Source organism: Diprion similis, chromosome 9, assembly GCF_021155765.1.
Source record: "Diprion similis isolate iyDipSimi1 chromosome 9, iyDipSimi1.1, whole genome shotgun sequence".
NCBI classification, from domain to species: domain Eukaryota; kingdom Metazoa; phylum Arthropoda; class Insecta; order Hymenoptera; family Diprionidae; genus Diprion; species Diprion similis.
In genome coordinates, this window is record NC_060113.1 from 7,110,162 (window position 1) to 7,129,950 (window position 19,789).

Consider the following 19,789-nt stretch of genomic DNA (forward strand, 5'->3'; position numbering starts at 1 on the left):
CTCAGTCGGTCAAGAAGGAGCATGAACTAACATGTAAAGGACAGAAAACCGTCTGGTTGAGAACAACTGGGCAGCAGTAGTCTTCCGGGGGTCCAGTCAGGAGAGGGCGATTCAAATTCTTCCCTTTGTGCGCTTGTGTTTTCTTTGGTTGGTTACAGCAGCAGCCAGCAGCAGCAGCGGAGCTTCCGATGAAAATAAAAAATAGTCCATTAGCAAAAACGGGATAAAGGAGGGTATCGGCGTATGTTTTAGGCTCGTGATATCTTATGGCAGTGAGCAAATGATAGCGTGAAGTAAATCGGTGGTTAATAAAGGTTCAGGACGCCGCGTTGGGTTCGCAGTCGGGTTATTGGGGCGGCCTCCAAGGCCTCAGCCAGAGGAGTCTGAAGACCCGAGCTGCACGTCGCGACGGTGCAGCACCTCCATTATCCAAATCCGGCGAGCTCTCGCCGTTGTGTTTAACGTTTACCTCGACACCCGGCAAGCATACCGGCTATCAGCCGCGAGATCCCGACCGCCGCTATTTGCTTGTTTGCAAACACGCCGTCGTACGCGTTTCATACACAAGGTACATACTTATTCCATATTCCAATGTGATTGTCTCCCCGTGGCTACTGGTCGCAAGTTCCCTCGCGTTTGACACTGCGGTTAAAAAACACGATTTTCTCCTTTTCGCTCTATGCCTCTGTCTTCTACTCTAGTTTTTGTCACTTTTCTTTTTCTTCTACTCTTCATCCTTCATTTTACACATTATTTTTTCAGACTAATCGTACAACTTGAAACAAGTCTCTGCACTGTGTGCGTGCATTTAGGTAATACATGCACAAATTTTTGCTCCTGCATGCCTTAATTCCCTTTCGCTAACTTCTCTATCTAGTAATTGGCTTGTCGTTTCTCATGTCAACGTGCTCCATCGCCCTATCGCAATCAGTGTTGTCCGTTTACTCTGCATTTCGCGATATCAACGATATCTACAATCTACAGACGATTTCGATATCCGGACGAACAGCACCGCAAATTCGTGAGCTCACCTTCTAGACGTAGATTTATACGTACATACTTAGCATGGACTCGAATAAAATATTCCCAAGCAGACACACACGCACGTAATTTCACAGTACCTACGGATACCTCGTGCCATTGATATTTGATCGTTTTTTGCATTGTTTTAACAATTTTGTTATTCGGCTTTTAATTTTCTCAACGTATGTATAATTTGCCAATCTGTCACTAACGTCTCCTTCTTGATCTTATTTCTTTATTCTTATTTACTTAGCTCCCGATGCAAGGAACAAGTGAATATTTCATTCAGACAGTTCTGATTAAAAACTGCAATCACAATTTACATGCCACTATTAGCTCCTCGTTTGTGGTTAGAATCCGAAGATCGCACAAGTCTTTCCAACTTTCATACATAGTTTTTACTGTTTGTAAATTTTTTTTTTCCGTACCCATTGCCTTCAATATATCGCATTAGCAATGACAGGTGTTTTATACTTCCATGTGCTAGATTTGCATTGTTCCGTCTAAAAACATTTGTTTGCACAATTCGCTCAACGATCGTAATAGACAGTTTTTAATACTTGACAAATATCAAAGCAACGGTAAGCACAGGCTATCCGAATACTTGTTCAACAATTAATAGGTCGCGACACTTTTATCAATGACACACAACTTGTTTGTCGCCTGCTCTAGAATTAGTCACATATTGTACACGGTATGTTGATTACCTCCTTTATTTTTGAAAGAATCTACCTTCCATATATTCCTGAAGCTCTGTTTAATCGTTGCAGGACTAATGTACCCAAGAGTGCTGGAAATTCCGACACCGCAATAGGATTCCACCTAATTTCTTTAGGAACTTGTAATCTTGTTATTTCAGTTTTTTTACTTATAACAATCCTCTGATATTGTAATCACACTTAATTGGCGAGGTTTTATTTTCAACAGCGATCACATTCTCGTTTTATCCAAATGAATTCAATGTTAGATTTCCGTACAATATCAAATGATGGTATTGTATTTAGATTACCTTGATTATACTTCGTCTGACAGAATCCTTAAATGAAGAACTAGAAAAATCCAGCCGATTCGACGGCACTTAAAGCTGATTCAATTGAACACTTCTTACAAACCTTCCCATTTTTATTAGAAAGCTGTTCGTCGCTCCTTACAAGAAAACAGACACAATCTTTGTTTTTTAAGTAGAAACTGATCCTCCCAAGTCAATTCACGAGTTATCAACTGCTAATTAACTCAAAAAATGAAGTGTTCAGTCAGTACCTGCTACGCGTATATATCATGCACTACATCTATTGATTGATGTAAATTTCATTTTACACGTTTATGTTTCATTCAAGTATGTCATCCGGGGCTGGATCAAGTGGCACAGGACGAGGCCGAGGTTCCTCTTTGGCAGATAATAAACCAGAAAACAAGGAGGCAAAACCAAATCCAAAAATGTCTAAGGCGCTGGGAACTTCTGCGAAAAGGTACTGACTCCTCATATTTTCTAATGTGCAAATCCATTGTCTGCTGATTATTTGGTTGCAAAACTTACAATTTTAATCCATGTTGCAGGATACAAAAGGAACTAGCTGAAATCACTTTGGATCCTCCACCTAATTGCAGGTCTGTAAAAAGTTGATGAAAATGATTTTTTTCTCAATAACTAAATTCATTTGTTAAGGTTGCATTTGCACATATATGCTTTAAACTTTATCGTCTTCTTCGCAAAACTCATAATTGAAAGACTAAAATCAGAGTTCTTCACTGCAATCTCATTCATTCTAACTATTTATGGGTGAAATATATTTTTTCTTGACAAATTAATGAACGTATGAGCTTCTAATTACTTGTAAGATGTATTTTTTACACAACTCTGTGTTTTTCCACAGTGCCGGGCCTAAGGGGGACAATTTGTACGAATGGGTATCCACTATATTAGGACCACCTGGCTCTGTCTACGAAGGAGGAGTATTTTTTCTGGATATTCACTTTTCTCCCGAATATCCCTTCAAGCCTCCTAAGGTATGCAAAACATTGCCATCATCTCAGTGGCACCTGCAAATTAGTGCATGCCATCTAGTATTATAACTGATAATGGATATGACTTGAAATACTAAGAATACAAAAAGTATATGAGAAATACCATTGTTAACAGTTTGAGATAAAATTTATATTGACGATTTTTAGAAGAGTATATGCTCAGGAACTTCGCACTTTTTGTACAGAGCTTTTCAAATAAATTCATAATAACATTCTGTGGCTAACATACTCTTTCCATGCGTTTTATATGGAAATTGTCTGTCAAGGCGTGCACCAAAAAATTATATGATTCACAAACTTTTATACGTATGAAAAGTCATAGATGCAAATGCAACAATATGCATAAGTATTACGACTGTTAATGCGTAGGTATCTTGAATTTATTGTATATTTTCAGGTCACGTTTCGAACACGCATTTATCACTGTAATATAAATAGCCAAGGAGTAATATGCCTGGATATTCTGAAGGACAACTGGTCGCCTGCCCTCACCATTTCTAAGGTTCTACTCTCCATCTGTTCTCTCCTCACAGACTGCAATCCAGGTGTGTTACCTCGCTTTTTACTCAGTTATCATTTGTCGCGTTTACTTCGGGCGAAAAAAAAACTGTGCAATAAATATGTAACGGAATTACAGTGATATCTCTCAATTGAATTTTACACATTTCAAATTTGGTTTCAAATTCAGACCGAATCAACAAATAATTTACATTCCTTTTTGAATTAAAAATATTTTTGGTGATTTGATTGATGAGATAAATGCATTTCATCTGTGTTGAATTTCCGCCAACAATTTCCAATTTTTTGGATAATAATTATTCAAGTTTAGTTTAACGCTGTTATAAAGGTGAAAATAATGTCTGATGTGATAAATTTCAGCTGATCCCTTGGTCGGTAGTATAGCAACGCAATATCTGCAAAACAGGGAAGAACACGATCGTATAGCACGACTCTGGACCAAGCGCTACGCCACATGAACATTTATTCAACTCTTGAATTCGTCTCCTATTAGCCTCATGCCAATATATCACCAGCTGTGAGCTCTTGTTGTTACCTGGCTGATGTAATCCTTAAGATGTTTAACTAGAACTGCTTAATCAGGGCAGCTTTGAACAACAGCTGAGGTGTACAAACTTGAGAACAGCTATCGACGTAAATGTGTTGTGCTTTTATGTTGAATTGAGTATGTCATGTGCCTAAGACGAATGAGTGTTAAAATGAACGAGCAAACGAAGTAATAAGAGTGATCGAGTGTATGTTTGATTAAACTATAAATCGGCATGAGCTTGGAGAATTTCAACCCAAACTATGACAAGCTAGTATTTAAATTGATCGTATTGTGAAACCAACAATACTGTCCGATTATACTGATACTTTTAGGATAGGAGAGGTCACGAACTATAATAATATTAAATGATAAACTGTAAGTAAATACCTAGGTACTTAGATATTAAGATGCGAATATAGAGGCCCAACTCTCTCACACCCCGACGATCATACCTTTCGCCACCACCCCTCCAATATTTTTGTATACGCTCAACTTTAATATTGTCATCATAATTTTTAATTATTAAGGTAATTTTATATTTTTCCATCATTCATCACTCAATTGGTATTATTAATCGTTGTGTAAAGACATTGATTTTACGAAAATTATTTTTAATTATCTAAGAAAAAAGAAAACTGACTGCCTGAATTCATATGAGTTGTATGTCACTAATGTAACGCAGCGTCGTCTTCGTCGTGTAGTTGTTAGCAGTGATATTCGTAAACCGTTCGAGTGTTTGGGGCCACTTGCTAAAATCATTGTAATTGTAAATAAATATTATTTCCTGTATATTAAAGTTAGTATAATCAATATCATTGTAACTTTGACCTGAATTTTTATCCAGCTGCGGGTAGAGTGATCGTTGAATATTAGTTAATGTGTCTGGCTATAATAATGTTTTTGTTTATTCTATTTTCATTTAAAAAGTATATTAGGTATCCTTTTAATGCGTGAAACAATGGGATGAAGTTATAAGCTTAAAATCAGAAGAGTAATAGCTATGTTTAATTAATTGTTGTAGTATCTGCAACGGCAGCCATTACTATTAAATGTGTTCAGCCAAAAATTAGCAGTTCTAGGTGAGAGAAATTAGTCTTCAATTTAAAAAAGTATAAATGAAACTTTTGTTCATTCCTTGTTTTTTTTTTTTTTTTTTCTTTTCTTTTGTTTTTTATTAATTTTATTTTTTAAATATATGTATTTCTATATAAGCTAATTCGAAATTATCAATTATCATAGATCTCTCAATCTAATAATTATTTATTGATTTCGTAATTAATGTGAATCTCTCTGATTTCCTTGTGCATTGAAGATTCCCTGATCATTATCATTTACATAATTATTATTGAACATTATCATTATTATTTTACGAGCGCTGCAGTAATGGAAGTTGTGGAAAATTGTTACAGAGTTATTTCACGCGTAAAACTATTATGTGGACATTTTCAATGCAAATGTGGGCTGTGGTACTAAGTGCAATTACTGCAACTTCCTATTCTGAATGACTCCGTGTAGAAGAAACATTCAAGTTTCGTTTAATATTCAATATGGTAAATGTTAGTCTGCTAGTTAGTGGCGTTGATATCAAGATTAAATAAACTAGATTATACATAATCGTGTACTTATTTCTTTCCAAAACCAGCAATCTCTGATCTTTTGTTACATCTTCCTACAATTATAAGAAAATAGTAAATCAGTAAAATCAAATATTTCAAAAGTAGACATTAAATAACAGGTTTGAAATAAACGAATACGTAATTATAGTTTATTTATTTTAATAAGTTATAATAGCTAGACAAATATGTGCTAAGGATAGACAGTATTAGATCCTCATAAATGAGTAGCCAAAAAGTAATAAAATACAAGTAAAGAAAATATTACATTCAATGTGTACACTGAGTAATAATTTCAATGGATACGGAACACTTTCCTTCCTTCGCTTGTTTTTGGAATTTACCGCGAGCAATCAAAATTTTGTGTAGTATAAATTTATGTGTAAAATATCTCGTATTGAAAAATATTTTAAGTTGTTAATACTGATTATCGTGATAATTGTCAGTCTCTTCTGAAGTCTGATTGTAATTGTCGTTTTGATACACGCGCACCGGGGATGGCTCCAAATCATTGATGTAGCGATGGTAGCGATCATGATTTAATAGGTAATTGTATTAAAATTGTAAAGGAGAAAACTTAGAGCTATAGTGCTGTAAACAATCTTAAATACGCGACGTTGTGTGTACCACATTGAACCCATGTCTAAAAACTCCCAAGAAACTATTCTAACATATATCATATTTAGATTCATATTGTAATTCTTATTTTTGTATCACTTCATACACATGACTGACTACTTTCACTATGATATACGGACAGATTACTTTTCAGACAATTAACTTTACTGCTTATGTGTGACAAAGATGAAATTTTAATTTCAACTGAAAGGAAAAAACAGTGTTTATCAGAGCTTAATCGACTGTTCGAGTAATTAATGTTTTACACACTTGTTCCATGTAATTATCACCAATGAATTCAATTCGAAGACCAAAAGTACGAATCTCAATGTGATATCAAAATTTATCTTTTAATAAATCAGGATATGCTTCTATTACAGTCGAATAAAACATTCACTAATTTTTACTGTTTAGGCAATCGAGGAAAAGTCTAATATCCATCGTCTGTATCAATAATTCTCAACCTTTTTAAATTCTTAATGATTTAGACTAGTAACGTTAGCTGTTGGTAGTTGTTGAAGAGAATCAATATATGAGGAGAGTTCACTGACACAGATACTGCATTATTGACAAGAGTGACGTTGCCATATGCGTCATACTGTTCCATTTCTTTCGCATACATTATGTACGTATTGTAGGTATGTACATGCGTCACAAATCTAAGTATGTATCTACAAGTAATGAATATTTTTGTATCGATATCACGAATATTTCTTGCAGTAATGATTCATATAACATTTTGGCAAAGATTTTACTTGGATTTACTGCCTCTTGTTTTTCTAATTTATTTCAAATTACATATACAGATGTAGCAAAATACAAAATTACTCATGTATGCCTATACATATCGCACTATCGTGCAAGTTATGTGGACGTTGTATGCTCTTTGTTAAATGATAATTTTTTGCTTGTTTTATTTCAGAGATTAAATTTGCAATAAAGTATACTCGTAATCAGTCAATTAACTTCAGCATTGAGAATTTATCGGAGTATAGTTTCACATTGAAAATATTATTTAAACTGTAAAAACTTTCAACTTATTTTACGACAATAATTCAAGCCGACAATTTAATATCCAATTATGGAAGAAATCGCACTGATAGCTGCTGCATATTCTTTCAATCGGGAGTATGATAGTTAAAGAGTATAAAGAGGAACAGTGGCATTTTACCATAATCATACCACATTCAACATCGCAGAGGCAAAAGACGCACGTACAGTAATACTCCGTACACTTGTGTACATCCGCAAGAGTAACATATGAAACATTTGTAAGGCAGGAACCCAGCATTGTGACCTTCTACTGGTTACTGAAATATTGTTGTCTCTGAATATTTTTTCACTCTCTTTAATGCTTCACTATTCCTCTTTTGTTACACGTTCGTAAGCACAATAAAACTACAATCATAATGAACCCTATGAATAATCAGCCAACAATGTATGATGAACAATATAATGAAATGTGCCTCCTAAGTGGTGGCGGATCAGTGTGCTGTAGTTTCGCTGTAATTAAAAATGTTATGGTATCACTCGAAGTTTTTTTTTTGCTCATTAAAAAGAAAAACTTCATATATATATTTCTTTTTAAAAGATGAAACAACACAAAAGTGCACTGAACAACGAATAAGCGACACACGCTATAGCTGAAAAATCTACCTAAGTAGTCCCTAAATCATTTTACTCGTGACCAAAGTTTTCAGAAAACACTAAGTTATTCATATTAACGTAACATAATTATGAATACTTCATAGCCAAGATTTGCCATTAACGTGAGAATAATTCAAAAATCTCTATAATTATTGAAAAACTGTTAGCTAACTGCACGTTATTTATGGCACATCGGTACCATGTTTTTATATTTATTATTATTCTCTTTCAACACTACGTAGACTTTACAATGTAGAAAACAATAGAATATCACCTTAATGTTATATAAATATGTAGTTTAATCTTATTAATATCAGTATTATTATTATTATTATTATTATTTAAACTTCATGTAGCGTTTCCATATTATATAAATATAGCATATGTAGTACTTTATACTATATGTTGTCAGTATACTGTAATACAGATCTCATTGTCAGTAATTAGTCTGCATTTTAATTATTTTGCTTATAAAATTATTTTTGAATATATATTATATGTTTACACTATATCAGTTGCATGTTAATTTGACATTTTTTAGAAGAATTTTTGTAAGGAAATTGGTCAAGAGGAAATTACAGCACATGCTACAACGTTCAATATAATTTTAAATCACAGTTTCCCTTTAAATTGTATATCTTGGACTTCCAACGCGTGGCAATATACTTATCATTGTAAATCGGTGGGTAAGATACGTATCAACGTTCTAGCGTAGCTTTATTATCTTTCATGTCCTACGCAAACTTTCACGGTAAACACGTAATCTCAGTATACATATATTTTCGAAAAAGTAATTTGTAAAATGCAGTCGTAAATATTTAACTGCGACCCAAGATGGTGGAAATCGGTAATAGATAACTTTTTTATAGGAGTTAAACACGTATCAACCTTAACAGTGTTACACAACATTTATTAGGCAATCCATTTAAGCGTTGCATGTAAAATACCTCAAGTACAACCAGTCGCGATGAATGACATGGACCAATTTAAAACAAAAAAAAAAAAAAAAAAAAAATCATCCGAAATTTAAACGCAAATAATATGCAAAATATGTTATGAGAGGAATTAAATTAAATTATTGACTTTAGAATTTCTACAAACAGTACAAATGACTACCCTATCTTTTGATGAAAAAATTAAACTTCAGCTTTGCGTATGAGATACAAATTAAAATTAAAATTAAGACATGAGTAAAAAAAAAAAAAAAAAAAAAAGAAAGGATTTTCCATTTATAAAACTGTAATGTAATAGTTTGTGACAAATTGTGCAAAACTCATCTGACAAGTAACTATACATATCAAATGGCAATCAATCTTACAGATAGGAACACGGGTGTAGACAGTGTGTGACAGAACAGAATTTGTAGAAAGTGCATGGTAGGCAGATTACAGTGAAAATTCATATCTGTAAACGCTTACACAGTCTCATACTCGCGCCGGATTGAGCGAGCCAAGCAGCACGCAAAGATTACTCCGATCAGCTGGAAAAAACAATAGAATACGTTCAGATCCGTACTAGATGCACAGACGCATTACAGTGAGTTCTAATATGAAAATATTGAGGAAAAGGAAGATACAGATAATTTCGAAACATTATAGGCTTACTTGAACCAGAGCAATTCCAATACCCACACCACCGAGAATCACAGCATTATCTTCAATTGTATTTTGTAATTTCATAATACAACCGTCATGACGAATATCAGTTAAATTTTCGTCACATGTGAATTTCTTATCCATATCAAGTTCGGAGCAGCATGTCTCTGGTAAATTGGTGCTTTTAAATACCCTCTCCCAGTCCTTCGGGCCATTCATACCGCAGCAGTCCAACTAAAATAAAAAATTTATTTAGAAAACGGACTAATCATAGCCTGATTCAATTTACAACTACTCTTGAGAAGAGGACAACAATTTTGTCAGGATAGAGATACTGATATGGGACTTAATTTTTAGATTTAAAGTAATTATGAATTTCAACTTCTACAGTTTTCGGTATATCAGCATTTACATATCTGGACTGCGGACAAACAGTTTGTACGCTTATGGGAAATTTCATGTGAAACAGAACTTGTCCCCTTCATGAAGAATTAAATAAATTCTTTTATTTACTTTCTAGGGCGGGCTTTCGTTTTTTCGTAGGTCATCTATGTCCACAAGCAGGACAAGTCGAAATTCATATTAATAGTTACTTTGTTGGTGAAAAACGCTTCACTGGTCATTTAGTTCGCATTGATATTGCATTAAAAAGATTATTCTAAATATCAAGATCATTCAATCATTTAAGTACGTAGAGTGAATTGCTGTTCAATGTTGTTTTTTTTTTGTTTTTTTTTTCGCACCTACCTATCACAGACCTTGACATTTATGACAAATAGAACAATCTGCCAACTTTATCACCAATACGGAAAGTATCTTTTTATATTTCTCGATGCTCTATTCCGAACTAAGCTTTTCAACTTACTCGGAATCCACGTATCTTATCAATTGAGTAATTATTATAGAATTCTACGTGAGCAATAATTTTGCAAATCTCAATCTTTGTACATTATTTGATAATGTTTTGGTTCGTGCATGAGGATGATGAGGAATACATAACGATACGAATATTATAGTTAAAACGTGAATCAGCATCTGGTAAATTGATCCATACAGTCTTATGCAATAGTTTTCCTTTCACTCAAGCTGTGCATGTAGACCAGAATGACTGGTGACTGGAAGGTATACGTGATAATAAAAACCACAGTAATACCTCATCGATAGAGGTCTATGAAATGCAGTCACCGAATCAACCAGACTTATGAAACTATCACCTTGAATGCAAGAATTATTTTGTCTTGACTCCTAACACAGAAGGTGTAACTTTGACCGTGAAAAATGGTTTGAATTTTTTATGAGATTCTGCAATAAATTCAATCTAAACTGAATAATTTTTTCAAGAAATTTCTTTTTAATGAAATTCTCTGTTTTCAAAGTGATAAATAAAAGGAGATTATTCAAGGTTACGCTAATCTTCAAAAGTAGCCACAAATAACAAGCTTCTTCGATTTTAGTTTATAAAAAAGCCCCAATTTTCCTACAACCCAAAGTTAATTTTGCAATGATGGAATTCTTGAGTGTATTGAAAAACTGATGTTTACACTTGTCAACAAAGATTTAAGAAGATTACTGCTCGTTTTTCTTTTTCAGATATTGATACTTTATAAAAAGAAACAGTAACCTTGACAACGCTAACTTTCATAAAAATTTATGCAGACTGTGCGGGTCGATAATATTTTTACATATTTCTTGTCCAAATATTTCCTAACCGGCGACAAACTTCTTTGATATTTTTCTAACTTTCAGAAACTAAAAAATTTTGCTAACAATTCTGATCTTTATTGCCAGACTGATGTTTCAATATTTATTTGCTCGTAATAACTATATGTAAAAAAAATAATTCTAACACTTTATATGATAAATAATTGGAAAAAGCAAACTAAAACATTTTTGGCATTTCTTTTTTTTTCATATCAGAAATCTTGGTGATCACTATCCATATAGATCGACTACCGGCAACTCTGGTAAGCAAAAGCAATTTTCTGATACGTGGTATGCTAGATGCTATACTGAAGACTATAATATACGACTTAGCAGAAGGAAATTCAAACTGATAGAAATATTGATTGACACAGAGAAGGAAGCTCTTGGCCAAGTAGTTTGTACGCGTTTTAAAACAGTCATAGTGCAAGTATCGTAACATAAAGCGTGAATTATTTAGGTGGTAAAAATCAATTAGGTATTAATAAAATGCCAAATAGGTCAGTAACTGACATACTGATGGTAAATACCAAGAATAAAAAAACATGGTGCAGAGCAAAAATTACGTAGCCATGCCTAGACACAATTATGGTTGAAAAAATAGTTGCCGGTTTCTTAATAATCAGAGTTCTTAGAATTTTCAGTGATTAGTATATTTCTGTGATTTTCTGTTTTAATCACACACGATTTTAGTAATTGGAATTCTTTTCTTCTGATTTTCGTTGGTATGAGAGATTATGAAAAATTAATAAAAAATAAAATCTACCAGTAAATAAGAGGAAAATCGTAAATTAGCATAAATGACAATATAAATTTATTAACTTATATGAAGAAATCTACATCTAGTGGTAAAAAATATGTAAAAAGAAATAGTTAAATAAATAGGGCACCATCTACAGAGGGCTCCTTGTAGGGATGATGTCTCTAATTAATTGGGGCAGTCAATAATCAAGCAATTGCTTAAAAATTTCAGAATACAATATGTACAAGTGTTTGGCAACACTGGTGGTTGCTTAACTTTATGAATAGCCGAAGAATTTTCTAGGTTTCTTTTTATCGAGTATTCAATTAAAGTGAGTAAGTTGGAGGTGAAAATTATAGTGAAAATTTCTTACGTCGTGCTGCATGATGTCCCATGAATTCTTGGCTTCTTTGTCAGTTAAATACTGCGACATGGTAGTATTCAAACGATTTTCAAGCATGTTTCCAACTTCGTTACGCATCATGTATCCAGATATTCCGGCACCAATTTCCAGGGCAAATATCAGGAGCAATAGAAGAGAGAACTAACAAATCACAAAATGATTAGGCTAGAATAGGATTATCGGCAATCTCTTAGTATAGAGGCATTTGACACAGTGATATAAGATACATCAATTGGATTTGCTATTTATATGCTACAGTTTTAATATTTTGGCATAACAAAGGAAAATCAAAAAGTCTTAATACTTCTTCAGATCTATTTTGAAATGAAAAGTATAGATAATCAGTAAGTTGTAATATGCAATTGAGAAAAATGTTACTGTACTTGGATGACTTATACAAATTTTCTTCTTTGTTTTACACATGTTCGAATTGAGCATGTGAAAACTTAATTTTGGATTGTAAGTAAAATACTTTAAAAAAAAGGATTCTAATCTGTTGGCTGGTTATGAAGAAAATTCCAGTCTGACAAAGAACTTATTGGTGCCAATTTATATTGAAAATACACTCGTAGAAGAAATTAACGGGCCCGTTTTTGGCCGAAAAAGACCCAACTTTGAAACACTACAACTTTGCGTAAATTGCAAGTAGAAAGTTAAATAAAAAACGATTTTGATACTGGAAATCTTGGCTTCAAGCTTCATTTTCCAGGATTAATCTATACGCATTTTCTCTCGAGTAATCCTATATGCAAGTCATTCGTGTCAAATTTTCAAAATGAACTTTCGACTTCAGGTGATCATACGCTACGAAGAGAATTTATTTTATATTTGTATAAAAAACCATTTCAAAGTAAAAACTCCAAGCTGAAAAATGGCTATCTTGATAATCTAAAAAACAATTCTATTCATTGTGTACAACAACGCAAAGTCGAAAATTCTAATTCGAAATTTGAAGTCAGTGACTTCGTGATAAGATTACTCGAACAAAAATACGAACAGACTAAGTCTAGAAAAGAGAGTTTAAAACCAAGATTTTCGATTTCAAAATTATTCTCGATTCTACTTTTTAACTGGCAATTTACACAAAGTTACAGCGTTTCAAAGTGGGACTTTTTTCAGCCAAAAATGTGAGGGACCCGTTCATTGTTTCGATGAGTGTATTACTTTTAATTAACACCCATTTTGTATAATATGAAAGCATGTTAAATTCTGTTCTCCGAACATTTCGATTACATACAAAATCATCGTTGAGGAAAAATAGATCGAATTGAATATATTTTGTGTAACAAATGTTACTATTCAGCTATCAAAGAAAAACATTGTTATAATTCCTAGAAATATTGTTCAAGAACAGTATAGTAGTCACATGAGGAAAAGAACTGATTCAGAAGGTTTCATATCTTGAAAATAATGTTAGAAATTTTCGTTCTTAATAATAACTTGAATTGCGAATATCAAATTTATAAAATTTTGCGGACACAAAAAGAAAAAAGGAACAAAAAAAAAAAAAAAAAATATGCCTTCAAAGAAAGGGGGATGAAACGAAACAAATACCGAAATCAGTTAAACGTTTTAACGCTCATTCAAATAGAGTAATCAAGACCGAAAATAAAAATTTTGCGAAATACCTTGAACCCCTAATACTTTTATAGAATTATTAGGATAAAATTAAACTGCATTTTTGTGTTTCTAAAAAATTTAACACATCTGCAGCTAACTTCAGCTTCATGGGTTACAGGCGTGGACGTCGAAACGTCAGGCAGGTGCGATACACATAAGTATGTATAGTTATAAACATCGTATTTCAGTCATGTGTCAAGCGTACCGTTATGATCATGCAGTGGTTCTCCTTGACAGCTCCGCAGCAGCCGAAAAACGATACAAGGAATACGATGATTCCAACGACAATCATGAGCACCGGAGCGGCGAAGAACCAGTTGTCCACAAAGTTACTGTATCCCTTATACAAGCCGAGTATAACGGCGCCGACCGAAATGAAAACGATTCCGGTTATCTGAAAGTGAAATAAACGTCCGTTAGGGGATTAAAAATAAGCAACCCTATTCTCCAGCAGGCTTGGCTGAAAATAACTTCTAGATCCGTATCATCGGAACATAATGTGCATGCTTATCCATCGAGCTTATGGATCCTCGCAGTTATCCACTACCTGCACACTTCTTTTAATTTCATTGCTCGCGTTTATTAAAAATAACAGAGCAGAATTAGACACGTTTAATCAATGCATGAAAAAATAAACAACAAGAATATCCATCAGATTGACAGTTTACACAGCTTCTTAACTGCCCTGCAGAGCATTGTTGAAGCCTGAACCAAACTTCATTACTTCGCATTGACTCGTCTCTGTCGGCTTACGACTCGCTAGAAATTCACACGAACTGTAAACTTGTCTGATGTAATTTATTAGCGTAATATACTTACGGCGAATACCAGATTGAAGAGGAATAGCAGGTACTTGACGCACGTCATACCACCGGACACCATCTTCACGATTTAATTATGTTAAACTTCGCCGGTTAATCAACAACAGAGACTTCCGCCCACTGACGATCCTCGACTCGCACCGGGATCGATTATGCTTAACACGTACCGCGTACAGACTCCTGAGAGCAGCCACAGACAACTTAGAGCAACGGGCCTGGAACAATTGTCTGGTAGACTGTCGACTCCTCGAAGGCTCAGTTTGCTATGAAGTACGCACGGATATTTTAGTTGTCTGTCTGTCGTAGCACACCGTTGCGCGCGCATTCGGTTGTCTCCCATCAGGGACTACTTTCTATTAGTCTCGTATCATCATTATGTTCGATTTGTATTTTATTCTGAAGAAAAAGCAGCTCCCGATGTACACTTATGTATATACAAAATGATCCTAATAAAGAATTGTTACTGTTGCAACCGACTTTTGACACCCGTCCATCCAGTCGACTCCTTATTTCTTTCCCCTTGGTAGTTGAAGTCGCTTATTTGCACCTGTCGCTATTTGGCGTCGTATCCAAGGGAACTACATGCAATAGTTTCGATCGGCACTTTTACAAAAAGTTAGTCATACTTGATTAACGTGATATACCTGGGGCAGCTATCCGTATGACACGCGTTTGAAAATGGAAACCATGGAGTGGGTTTTTTCTGGTAAAACTTCATGGAATTAATCGAAAATTTTCAAAATGTTCGACATTCTCTGAAATGGATTTCAAAGATGGAATATATTTTTCAAGCATGCAGGTTCAAGAATTTTTATTCAATTGGGAAGTTTGAGAGAAAAATGTAGGCATCTTTTAGGCGGTATCTCTTCAAGCAGGCATTACTCAATCACTATCTAAATATGCAGTACGGAATGACGTAGTGTTGAATGCATTTTCTGTGTTCAGAGTCAATATTTTACTGACTGTTCTAAACTAACCGCCGAAAGTCGGTTACTGACGTCGAAAATCTTAGAATTTCACACATATTTTTCATATTTTGGGACCCGGACCCAATTTTCTATCGTAACTCCGAGTAAATTATGGTCTTATTCGGTATTAGATTTTTTTTTCTTTCACATACGATAGCCAGTTGATCGGGAAATCTATCTAAGCAATGACAAAGTTGTAAAAGTTAAATACTTCTCAGATACAGTCGGTTGAATAGTATACTTAATTGTGTTACGAGTGCGCAAAGTGGGCGATTTCCGATCAGTGTGAAATTTGCTGCGAGCCACAAAGGCTAGTGTGCTGCGTTCACACGAACATGAGTGCTGTAATCGTACGAGCACTAGTGTGAATGAACGCAGTATGAGGTGGTATGAGGCAAGCAAGAGCTGTAATTACACGAGTCAGATATTGCCCAGCCTTACGAGTTATTACACGCTACTTTTTCCAACACCTACTGTGAAGGAAGGCTTGATTTGAGAAGCAAAGAAGCGTTGACCGAAGATATACGTATTATCCATAGGCGCCAACTTTGATAAGATCCAGGGGCTACTTTATAGTATAGTAATCAAGCATCTTGAAAACAGAAATCTTAGTTTAAGAAGCTGATAAATCATGTTATTAAATAAACCAACTAATGAAGAAATGTAAGGAAAATTATGAAGTAGGATCACCCATAAAATTTCATTGCCTCAGTTTTTTAAAGTTATTCGTTACTTCATACAATACGTAATAACGCAAGCGTATAGGGGTTGCAAAGCTAAAGGTTAACTAATATCGAAATTAGAGATTATAAAATGTTACGCAAGAAACATTTCGTTCATTTTTCACGTCCAGTGGACCATCTACGGGATATAGAGCGACGAATGTCCATAGAACGTGCGTAGGTCCGTTTCCGCACCACCTTCGAGGTAGGATACAAGACGCGTTTTTTTTATATGGGTTCCCCAGTAGGCCTAATCCGTATTAAGGAGGAAAGCCACTGTGACGGCCGAAAAAATGAAAAATTGTTAAGACTTTTTCTTCACAGGGATAAGTAATTAATAAAGGGATCGGATTGCTGGTATTTTATTAAGTGTATATTAAACTTCACAAATTTCAATTAAATAATATTCAAAATTAATTAGGGATATGGGTCTTGACTTGACGACTAATCAAAAAATTTCCCTCCATCGTGACACTGATATCTCGGTGCAGGGTTATCCAAAAATAAGAAAACCAATTTAAACAAAACCTATATAAATGTAGCTATCGTTGTACATAGATTTTTATTATTACTGGTATTGTTATTGTTGTTGTGGATGTTATAAAATATTACTATTACAATTTTTTTTTTTTCAATTTACACTCGATAAAATACCAAAAACTTCATCCCTTTATTAATTAGTTATTCTTGTAAAAAAATTCTAAAACAGTTATTTTTTCGACGGTCAACGTGGCCTTTCCCCTTAAGCAAACAAAACTTAACGGAAACTTCACAGCACTTTTTTTTTTAATTAAACGGTTCACTATACATGAAAAATGCACAAAATATTTCTTGCGTGAAATTTTATAATCTTTAATTTCGATCTGATCCTCAATTGGTCCCCGAGACATAGGAAGCGAGATATTCGCAAAAACCCGAATTTGTTGACCTTTAACCTTGAATATTTATTAACGCGAACGTGATCTCGTTTTCGATTTTTAATATGTTTTTCAGAACGTCAAAATGAAGCAAACAAAAAAAAAAAAAAAAATTGAAGCTACGATTTATTTCGTACAGAAAACCTAAAATGCTTGGACTATTATCTCTTTGTAACAGATTGTAACGAACATCAATTCCCTGTACAAAAAAATACGTAACAAATGTAAGCCATCTTGGATATATTGAGAAGAAAAAAAAATTTTTCGCTACTGAAATCTTTCTCAATTATCGTATGCAAATATCGTCAACTTCGATCACAAGCGAATTAACATTTATACATAGATAATATGTATAATATAACTATAAGTACGACGCTTGAGCTTCATTTGATGACAAAAACAGCTGGGAATGCTTTTCAAGCCTAGCTAACTTTTACAATGCTAGGTCAGCTGATAATGAGCATTACCGTGGTTATACGTTTAAGGGACCCAGCCGGTCTTTCCTCACAATTAGCGATACAAGAGACTGAAAGGATCGGTGATTACATGCGTAAGCCGTAAGCCATTCATGTGAAGCGTCGCCTTCGCATTATTATTTACATATATGTATACATACTTCATTCCATTCTACATGAATGAATGAATTTAAACCATCATAATATATGAATACGTTTCTGCAACGTTCTATAGAGAACTTGATCGAATTTTTTTTCTAAATACATATAATCTCTGCAACTTGTTTGTGCATACATAGATAGTTCGAATTCATAAAGTTCTGCACAATGATATTTTGCCGAATTATGTGAGGGAAAATATGTAACATTAGAGATCATAGCCGCGATTTAATCTTCGCGAATTTGATATCAAATATCTATTATACATGAATGCATAATCTCGGGCAATGAAATTTAAATTCAAAGTGCATAATTTCACTTTCAATTCGGGGAAGAGAGATGAATTTCATTCTTGGGTAAGTCAGACTCACATGCGTTCGTATTTCATACAGTTCATTATTTAAGTGATGCTAGTTCCGACGCGAACGTAGGTGGTGGCTGAGTGGACATTCAAGTGACCCTTTTGCTCCAAACAGCGGTGCACACGAACAGTAATTGCGTTTCAAGACCCGTAGCGTGATGTCAACCGTAAGCGGCATGCCTAGATCCGACGAATTTATTTTTTCACGTATACCCCATACGTGCACGAGCTTAACTTTTATGGATTGCGTACATTTAGAAACCATATGGTGATCCACATTATGCTGTCGTGCAAACACTAATACAGAAATTTACAGCATTCGTTGTACTGCAGTACTTCACCTGCATTATATGATAATTTGTACCTGAAATTATCTGACTGAAGTTTATACCGAGGAAAATCGCCAGAGTTTAGTAATAATCAAACTCACTTGTACAAGCCCTTATCTCAAGATATTTGCAAGTTTGTCAATACAATTGATAATGCTGTCAAATGCAATATTACATGGATCTGTTTAAGTACTGTATGATTATAAGGAAAAAATGAAAAAATCTATCGTAATTTCGACTCATAATATTATTCATTTTCACTACTCGTAAGTATGAATTAAAAACTCCGATGTATATAGACAAGAAATTACATTTGAAAGGGAATTTGAAAGTAGGTACAGTTGCGGTTGACATTGGAGAAGGAAAATGATAATTACGCGGCTGTGGAAGCGGAATATCAAGGAACGAATTATCGGAGAACAAGGAAAACGCGAGGGAAGCGTTACACACGTGTATGACCAACATGGGATAATGTTGTCCAGATCGACGCGACATCGATCGGGACTCGAAGAGGTTTAGACGGGTTATTCACCTTTGCACAAAGCGTGCGAAGCGCCGGACTCGCCCACGAAGCCTTACCCGCTTGCTCGATAAACAGATGGAAATAGTTCTACTTTTATACCCACGATATTTGACCGAATTCTCGTTTGTTCTGTACGCACGCATACTTACGAGGTGAATACACTTCAATCTGAGCTTCACGATCGTCATGATACACAATGTATACGTTTGACAGTTGGCAATGAAATCGAATTTCATATCGATCAGGCGTTGTTTACAACTTCAACCCTCGCGTGAGTTACAAGCGGATGGAGTAATATAACCATCAGATGCTTGAGTTGAAGATAAGATATTCCATGAGGCGAAATATTTTTAGAGATTTTCATGGGATAGCGATCGATTTGCGATTGAAATTTAAAATTGCATCTGCAACTATCTTCATCGCATGCTTATACACTATACGAACTGTCTTTGTTTTTTAAGACTTAATGTAGTGTGAATGTAGAGTCTAATCTATCGAA

The 19,789-nt window shown here is 34.4% G+C and overlaps 2 protein-coding genes across 6 annotated transcripts; one reads left to right on the top strand and one right to left on the bottom strand.

Moving 5' to 3' along the window:
* Positions 1 to 128: 128 nt before the first annotated feature.
* Positions 129 to 4,708, top strand: LOC124410713 (ubiquitin-conjugating enzyme E2-24 kDa). 5 transcript variants are annotated; one of them, XM_046889303.1, is made up of 6 exons: positions 129 to 568; positions 2,361 to 2,492; positions 2,581 to 2,631; positions 2,898 to 3,030; positions 3,446 to 3,593; positions 3,928 to 4,708. In XM_046889303.1, exons 2-6 carry the CDS (start codon positions 2,362 to 2,364, stop codon positions 4,023 to 4,025), a joined length of 561 nt encoding a protein of 186 aa, XP_046745259.1. In that variant the 5' UTR covers positions 129 to 568; position 2,361; the 3' UTR covers positions 4,026 to 4,708. The 5 variants fall into 5 exon arrangements, with proteins under 5 accessions (XP_046745259.1, XP_046745262.1, XP_046745261.1 ...); XM_046889306.1 differs by lacking the exon at positions 129 to 568 and adding an exon at positions 790 to 812; XM_046889305.1 differs by lacking the exon at positions 129 to 568 and adding an exon at positions 864 to 1,021.
* Positions 4,709 to 6,044: 1,336 nt separating this feature from the next.
* LOC124410712 (CD63 antigen-like) lies at positions 6,045 to 15,210 on the bottom strand. Its single transcript, XM_046889301.1, has 6 exons — positions 14,855 to 15,210; positions 14,241 to 14,429; positions 12,386 to 12,556; positions 9,579 to 9,803; positions 9,393 to 9,454; positions 6,045 to 7,830 (listed from the first exon to the last, which is right to left on the bottom strand). The coding sequence occupies exons 1-6, from the start codon at positions 14,915 to 14,917 to the stop codon at positions 7,812 to 7,814; spliced, it is 729 nt and encodes a 242-aa protein (XP_046745257.1). The 5' UTR covers positions 14,918 to 15,210; the 3' UTR covers positions 6,045 to 7,811.
* Between the last annotated feature and the right edge of the window lie 4,579 nt (positions 15,211 to 19,789).